Here is an 8,807-nt window from a genome sequence, read left to right as displayed (position 1 = left end):
AAAATATTCTAAGAATGAGTTAATATTTAAATACCTACCATATCCTCCATGGACGTCTTTCATGCTTTGGTTCTCTGAAGCGTTTGACTGAAAGAAAAGACAGACATTCAGTAGCTTTCCACAGCAGTAACAAAGCAAAATGCATGTGACAAGTTGGGTTATCAGTACACTCAGTGTTTACATTAAGGTGTCAGCTCTTTCAGTATATGACAATGTACAATAAGCCATGAAGGTCACAGAGGCCCTATATTGCTGCTGACCAGTACAGACTCTACAGAACTGGACACTTAGGAAGAATGACCCCTCACAGTTTGTGGAAAATTGTATTTTCTTCTTCTTTGTGACAAGGCTCTCTCATATAGGGACTGAAGATCACAAAGTAGAATGTAGCTACTTGTAATTTCAGGATATGCTTTACCCAATGACAAATCCATCCAGCTATCCATCCACCCAAAGATTCACTGAGTGCCTGCTCCAAGCCAGGCACTGAAGAGACAAAGGCAAAGGCAGCTGTCTGGCACAATTGTGTATGTGGCAAGTGCTAGAAAACATACAATTCTGAGGCAGAGTGAAGACACGAGGAAAAGGATGACCAGCCCTGCCCGTTTGGAGGAAGAGTGCTAGTCAGGAAAGGCTTCCTTGGTGAGAGGTGGCCAAGCCAGGTCCTGAAGGCTGGGTAGTTTAGCAAATGGATCAGGAAGGGGAAAGAGGTACATTCTGGACAGGGCACACACCACAAGCTCATAGGTACAGGGACATAACATGGCAGAGTGTGTTTGGCATAATTTGATTTGGTTTTGATATAGCAGGTAACGAGGGAGACAAACTGAGCAGGGCCACATGAAGGAGGATCTTCATTGCCAACTAAGACATCTAGACTGAATCCTGTAGAGAAGGAAAAGCCAGGAAAGATGCTAAGCTGTCAAAGACATGGGGGAATTGTGTTTTAGAAAAGCAGCTCTTAATTGGGTAGAAGGTGGGTTTCTGGGGATGGAAAAGACTGAGGAAGGATGCTGGCTGCATCACAGTACCAGGCGTGGTACTCCCAGTTATAGAACAGTCAGTCAGTAGGGGTGAGGTGCTCATTCAGCAACAGCCTGACTGACCTCGAATGGAAAAAAAAAAACCAAGTCTCTACATTGACACTTTCACCTCGGGTCTACAGACACAACTGTCTGAATAGAAATAAACAAGAAGATTCTAAGTGTCCTGTCGTCCATTCACGCTCCAGACAGAATATTTCCACAAGGATTCTATCTACTAAAACAAACACAGAAAGTGTTGCATGTGTGATGTTTTCCCACACAAAAGTACTGTGGTAGAAACAGATACGGATGCAAGCCCACAGAGGATGCTGCGTTACACTGGTAGCAAGCAAGAGCCAACTTCTGGCAGAGCCCCAAGTTGACAAAAGAAGGGCAGGAAAAGGGAGGTGGGAGACAGGGAGAGAGAAAACAGCGACCAAATCAATAAATCCTACTTCTCTAAATGAATACAGGCAGCCCACAGTTAACAAAACAAGGATTGTCTGTATACAGAAATGAAGTATGATGTTTAGAGAGTTATTTTGGTAGAGACCAAAAAGCAAGTAAAATTGTAAGATGGTCTGTCATTCCGTTAACACATCACAGATCCAGAACATCAACAATGCTAAAGAATCTGGAGTTGAGGCCAAGAAGTTCTGCTTGCCCAAATGGCTCTTGAAGGCAGAGGCCTCCTTCCCACAAGCGCCTAAGTCTCACGAAGGGGCTGGGGCCTCAAGAAGGAGATGCAGAGGACACTGGGCCAGGGCAAAGTGATCTGGAGGGGAAGCCCCCAGTCATTTGCTCTTCTGCCTCAGGGGAATCTGTCCCCATCAATATAAAATAAAGAACATTAAAACACATCCGAAGAAGAATGCCCTCATTCTTAGGAGATACATGCTGAAGTACCAGAATGGTTGTAATTTACTTTCAAATGGTTCAGGAGAAAAACTACACATGATATATTATAAAATAAACATTATATTATAAATGGTCTAATTATATTATCATTATAAGTAAAAATGTGGTATTATGGACCAAATTTTGTCTCTCCTCTCAATTCATATGTTGAAGTCCTAACCCCCAGTACCTCAGAATGTGATTGTATTAGAGACAGGACCTTAAAAGACAAAATGAGATCATACAGGTGGCTCCTAATCTAACCTGATATCCTTATACGAGGAAATTAGGACACTCACATAGACTGAGGGGTGACCACGTGAGGACAGTGAGAAAGTGGTCATCTGCAAGGAGAGAGGCCTTAGAAAAAACCAAACCCACCAACACCTTGACCTGAGACTTCCAGCCTCCAGAACTGTGAGAAAATAAATTTCTGTCATTTAAGCCACCCATATTGTGGCCCTAGCAAACTAACACATGTGGCAATGCAATAATTGGCGAAACTAGATGAAACAAGATGAAAGATATTTTGGGTATTTATTAAATTATTTAGACTTTTCTGTAGGTTTAACACTTTTTCAAATAAAAAGTTGAGAGGAAAACATACTCTAGAAGAATGAACTAGTGCCACCAATCAGAGGTCATGTGACAATGTCTATCAACATTTTACTTGCTCATGCCCCTTTAAAGCGCAATGCACTGCACTGCCTGGTATGTGCTCTATGGGTATTACTAAAACATGTGACAAGATATATATGAATCTTCACTGTAATACTGTCATAACAAAACCCCAGAAAGAAATCAATGCCCATTTATATGAGGTTGGGTATATATATCATGGTACAATACAACATTCGTTACTAAAAACAAGGTAGATCTGTATGGATCGATTTGAAAAGATTTCCAAATTACGTTGAGAATAGTATGCTCACCATCATTCTGTTCATATGCATTTTAAAAGATGCATATTTATGCTGGTATTATGCATATACCATATTATGTTTTTTTCCTAGAAGGATATATGACTATTAACAAGGGCTACCTTTGAAAGGAATTACGAATCAGGAGAATAGACTTTTTCTATCATTCTGAATGGTTTAAAACATTCTTCCATATTCACATTGTTTTTATTTCAAAAATTTAAAAGTAAAAAGACAAACTCATGTCAGAGACTTGAGCTAATGCTGCAAAGTGGGACATGGAAGAAGCCATGTGACTCACACTTGGGCTCTGAGACAAGAAAGGAAGAATGGTGTGTGCGGGCCGGTCCTGCTCGGGGAGCGGCCTCACACAGCAGCGCCTTAGATGGAATTCAGGATGAATACAGATTCTGCTCAAGAGCAGAAGCGTGGCTCCTGCTCTCCTCCTCCCATCCCCTTTCCCTAGACTATTTCGGAGCCTAAAACAATTTTTTTTTTTAATTAAAGAAGAGACATTAAGAAAGCTACTCCACATCTAACTTGGTAGGAAAAAAAAAAAACAAAAAACAGAAAAATTTGTTCATCTGTCCAGTCATATTTTGGTAAAATAGACAAAATCTTTCAAAATCCTTGTCTTCCTTCCATTCTAGTTCGGGTGAGAGAGGAGCAAACTTGGAGCATGTCAGACTGCGATGGGTGACACTAAGGCAGGAAAGGAGACAGGAGGGCTGGGGGATGGGGTCTGCAACTGCAGATGAGGATGTCTGGAAGGTGAACAAAGGCCTGGAGAAGGGAAGGGGTGAACAGTCCTCAGGCAGAGGGCTGAGGCCAGTAATTGGCGGGGAGTGTGGGACATGAGGTCAGGTCTGCCAGGCCTTGTGGACCAGGCTGAGGGCTCCACCTTTGCCTGCAGTGACTTGGGGGTGGTGGCAGGACAGCTGTGACCCACAGGGGCAATGGCGGAATCGGGGAGACCAGTCAGAGACTACCACACTAACCCAGGGTCAAACAATGGTGGGTTGGTCTGGGTGGTAGCAGGAGAGGTTGATAAGAGATCAGATCTTGGTTGTAACTTAAACACTGAACTGACAGGATTTTCTGACAGAGTGGAGATGGGTGAGAGAGAAAGAGAAAAGTCAAGAATGACTACTCCAGAGGGGGAATTTACACTGTTTCACTGCATTTCTGGTTTTGTTTTGGTGGTGGAGGCGGTGGTAAAGTGGGGACACACAAGACTTCTCTGAAGGTAGGAAATGAGGGGCTGCCTCCGAGTCCCTCTTGGATGGTGAGCCAGGTACCCAGTCCCACTCTCTGTGGAGGCCTGACGGCTGCTCCCTCAGAAGCCACAAATGAAAAGGCACACAGAGAGTAGCTCAGGCATAGCCCTGGGACAACTGATCTTTCTCGGTACTTCTATTGGGTGGAAAAGACACAGATGGAACAAGAGGCCAAAGCAAAGTGCAACCCATCTTCTCTAACATACATGCCATGTGTTCCCTGAGGCAGTAGGGCTAGTGGAGGGGGCAGTAGGCACACCCCAAGTGTAGGTCTGTCCCTGATACGGTGATACCAGAGCTGGAATCCAAGGCTAACAGAGCAGTGCATGAAACAGCCCCTAGTGGGAAAAGGACAGTGGGGCATGGAGAGAAGGGACAGAAAAGGGGGGCCTGTGGGAGTGTGTAGCAACGGGTCCCATTTCACTCCTTTAATGATGCTGTGTGCCACTGCCTCCAAGCCAGAGTGGACTCCTAAGCAGGCTCTCTGCCTTTATGCACAAGTGCCCCAAAGATAGGCATGGGGTCCCGTCACCCTTGAAAACTAGTAGTGGCCAAAAGCCACACAGAACATTGCTTTGAGTCCTATCTCTGCTACTACTTAGCTATGTGACTTTGTGTAAAAAAGAAAGAGGGGTTAAAAATGTGCTGCAATGACCTACCTGGCTAGCATCAGAATTAAATGAGAGAAAACAGGTGAAGGGGCAGGCACAGAACCCATGCTCAGGAAAGCAAACAGTATTCTGCATTCCTGCCCTGGACCCTGTCTTCTCTCTCTTCTCTGTTTCCATTCTCCCTGGGCTGAGTTCTGGGCTGAGACACCCTGTCCTGGTCTCCAAGAAACATGTGACCTTGCGCCTGCCAGCTGCAACCTGACTCTCCACTCCAGCCCTCCTTCCTCCTATGCCTGCAGGCAGCCCAGCGTCTCCCAGAACGCTAGGAGGGTCCTGGGATCCCAACCCTGTTCTTCTCCACCCCCGCACCATGCTCTGAGTGCAGAGTACATTCTTTTGGTTAGTGTTTGTATGATATATCTTTTTCGATTCCTTTCCTTTCAATTTTACATTTAAGGTGGTTCTATTGTAAGCAGCATATAGCTGAGTTTTGCACCCCAAATCTGGTTGGCAATTAATTGTAGTGGGTTGGATGGTGGTCCCTAAAAATATATATCCAAATCCTGACCTGCAATACTCGCGAGGTGACCTTATTTGGAAAAAGGGTCTTTACAGATGTAATTAAGTTAACAATTTGAGAAGAGATCATCCTGGATTAACAAGGTGAGCCCTAAACCTCATTACAAGTATCCTTATGAGACGGAAGAGTAGAAAACATACAGGGAAAGGAAAAGGCCTTGTGAAGACAGAGGCGGAGACTGGACTTAGGCAGCCATAAGCCGGGGAATCCCCGAAGTGGACAGATAAGAAAAGACCCTTCCCTAGAGCCACTGGAAGGAGCGTGGCCCTGCTGACACCTCAATTCTGGACTTCGGGCTTCCAGAACTGTGAAAGAATCAGTGTCTATTGTGTAAAGTCAAGAAGGCTGTGATTGTTACGGCATCCCTAGTAAATTAATTAGGCAATTTTTCTCTTTTCCTTAAAAAAAAAAAAAATTCAAGGAGTATAAAGCATATTCGTTGAAAAGTCTCCCTTCCATTTGAAATCCCAGTCCCTGTTTCCCTTCTCAGGGCCAACTTCTGTCACCCTGACCTTGTGCATCCTTCCAAATACATGCTAGGCGACTGCAAAGATGGACAGACGGCTCTTTAAAGGGAAGGCAGATGGTCCCACAGTTTACACTGTCAGATCCTTGCTGCTCTCACCGAAAATCCCCCTGCAGTTTAAGATACTATACACGTGCCTCTACCTCTTTTATTGGAGGCTATGTGGTATACCACGGCGTGGCCATGCCATCTCTGAGTCACTCTACAAGCACTGCTGCAGTGAACGTCATTGCCATGAGCCATCCCTGCCTGTGTGGGCATATTCCTAGTGGTGGACTTGCTGAATCAAAGGTTCTGTGCAGCTGATTCTGTCTCACTCCTCTCCACAGAAGTTGCAGCAACTCACATGAGTGCCCATTTCCCCTACAACCTTGCCAGCACAGAAAACTAGTGAACCCTTTCACCTTGACGATTTGATCATTGAAAAGGTTGCTTCATCATGGCTGCAGCATGCACTGATTAGGTCACTTGGGTACCCAGGCACTTGCAAGGCTCACCACCACCCACCAGCACAGGTGGGGTGGCAAGGCTTCCACCTGCTCTCCTCTCTGGTGTACACCCTTGGCTCCTCCTGCTCGACCTCAGCTCACACCCTCCCTTGAGGGTGCCAGGACACAGAGCTCACTCTTCCTGCTGGTGCCACACAAAAGGAAGGCAATTGTGGATTACCCAATTCTACCTGTTTCACACCAGTAGCCAGATCATTGACTGCTCACATGACGCTGTCACTTGATTTTGCACACCTCTTTGAGTCAACATCTAGAGGGAGGGGACCAGGCACTGCTTCACTGTCCTCAGAGCTTCAGCTGGCTGGTCCTCCCCACGGACTTGTTGAGTGGCCTAAGAGAACTGGAATTTTACATGGAGAATTTCCTTTTATGTCACAAGGAAGAAGACATAAAAGGTGGCATTACAAGTCAAATCACAGGAGTTGGAAGGAAAATAATCTCCACAGAGCAGCTGTAGTCCTATTTAGAAAATGAGTCATAAAAAGTACAATTCTTGAAATTAAACCACACAATTTAAGAGAGCTATCTGGCCAATACTGGGCACAGCCAGAGAGAAGCAGAGTTACAAGGAGTGAAAGAGATGGTAAGAGGCTCCTAACTATCAGGGGAAAAGAAAGGCTTTCAGCTGAATAAAGATGGGGTAAACTGGGATTCTGCAGGCTTGGTGACCAGTGGTGGTAGTCCCCTGCGCCCCTCCTTATCTGATGGCATTTCCCTAATTATCACTATGTGAGTGTAAAATTTCTCCCTGCTCAGAATATAGTACCGGAAGAGGCTACTGAAAACCCAGTAAGGCTCTTGGTAGAGAGCTGCTCTTCGCCATGAAAATCCACCAAGGCAATTCAATTACAATATAAAATGTATGGAATATATTCTTACATCTAAAGTGTAACCTTAAAGGAGGAAGGTGATCACAGACCACAACAGTAGCCACTTTAGCTTCTGACATTTCAAAATGTGACACAACAGAAGACAGCTTGGATGGTTCCTCCTCACAGGCTATGGGAAATCAGAGTCACAGGCTCTTCACTGGCACCACAAAACCACCAATCTGTGTGTGAGATTATGGACCTTGGGATGTGAGCAGATTTCCCACCTCCCAGTATCAGGGAGCTCGAGATCATGAGCTCAGGGACAGAAGTCTAAATGCTTTATTGTTCATCCCTGGAGAAAATACTCCCCTGCCAATCACCTGGAGCCAGAAAAATACCAGTTTTGGAGCCTTCCGCCCAGTGACATGCTGCTGACCTGGATCATACCCCTGATGGCCTCATTTCTCAAGCTGTACCACAGGCCAGTGCCTCATGCAGCACAGGCTTCCTGTCAAGGGTAATAAACTGTTCACCTAGCAATGGGAAGCAGCCTCTTCCCCAGCTGAACTGCAAGCCCAGTGGCAAAGCAGCTGCTGTCAGATCAGCTCATAAACTCAGCAGCTTGGACTCTGACTCAGAGCCAGAAGGGTCCTTGAGGATCCAATGCTCTCAGGGTAAAAGGTGAAGAGAACAGTGTGGGGAGGGGTGATTTGTTCAGGATCACCAGGTAATTATCAGTGGAGCTTGGACAAAATCTGAGTCACCTGGGACAGGCCTCTTTCAACTGGCACTGGTTGGACAAGTGACCTTAAGCCATGCCTTGCTGGTTCTATGAGCCCAGGAACCCCAATCCCAAAGGCCAGAAACTGTCCTGGGGGGTGAGCAAATCCACCTCAAATAATGAAACCAGCAATTGAGAAAAAACCCAGAAGTGTTTCTGCACATTCCCTAAAATATAAATGATCATCTCCACAACTAAGCTCCATCCCAAACCTCCTTAGTACCCCTAGTGGTACAAAAGCCCCAGAGGTACTCAGTTTCTTTCAGGTAGGGAAAAAGTCCCAGAAGACAGTGAGGTAGATTGTTGGTTGCCTCCAGCAAACCCACCCTCCTCTCTCTTCCTTACCAAGGGAATTCTCTTAAGTAGCTTGCAGAATGCATTTCCAGCCTCCCTTGCAGCTGGGTGTAGCCATATGACTAAATTCTGGTCTACGAGTTTTAAACCCAAGTTGGGCTATTTTTCAAGGAGAAATGAAGAGCCAGGTGATTCTTATGGCAAGGAACTAAAGGCAGCCTAGTTAGGGGTGGTCTGAAATTTAGTCCCCGCTTTACCAACAATTTTATTTTAAGCAAGTCACTTAACTCTTTAGGTCTAAGTTTCCTCAGCTGTCTATTTAATAGGGTCAATATGGAGAGAAAAGCGGCTACCACCACTCACTGGGTACTTTACATCATAATGGCCAATCTTTATGACAACCCTGAAAGGTATCATTCTCATTTTATAGATAAGGTCAAAAGATCTGCCTAAGGCAAAAAATGGCACAATCTAGATCTAATATAACAATCTCTCCACAAAAGCAAAAAGGGGCCATCTCCTCTGCCTTAATGGGTTCCCCCTACTCCATTCTTCTTCTCATAATCCCCGCCCCC

The 8,807-nt window shown here is 45.3% G+C and overlaps 1 protein-coding gene across 1 annotated transcript in view; it reads right to left on the bottom strand.

Moving 5' to 3' along the window:
* The window catches only part of LOC111730876 (store-operated calcium entry regulator STIMATE), a 41,986-nt gene that overhangs the window by 4,139 nt on the left and 29,040 nt on the right, over nucleotides 1-8,807 (bottom strand). Inside the window, exon 2 of the mRNA XM_023522296.1 lies at nucleotides 39-87. Within this exon, the coding sequence (XP_023378064.1) occupies nucleotides 39-87 (49 nt within the window). The remainder of the gene's footprint in view (nucleotides 1-38; nucleotides 88-8,807) is intronic.

This window comes from Pteropus vampyrus, unplaced genomic scaffold (assembly GCF_000151845.1).
Source record: "Pteropus vampyrus isolate Shadow unplaced genomic scaffold, Pvam_2.0 Scaffold337, whole genome shotgun sequence".
Taxonomy (NCBI): Eukaryota; Metazoa; Chordata; class Mammalia; order Chiroptera; family Pteropodidae; genus Pteropus; species Pteropus vampyrus.
This window is presented reverse-complemented; position numbering and strand designations above follow the sequence as displayed.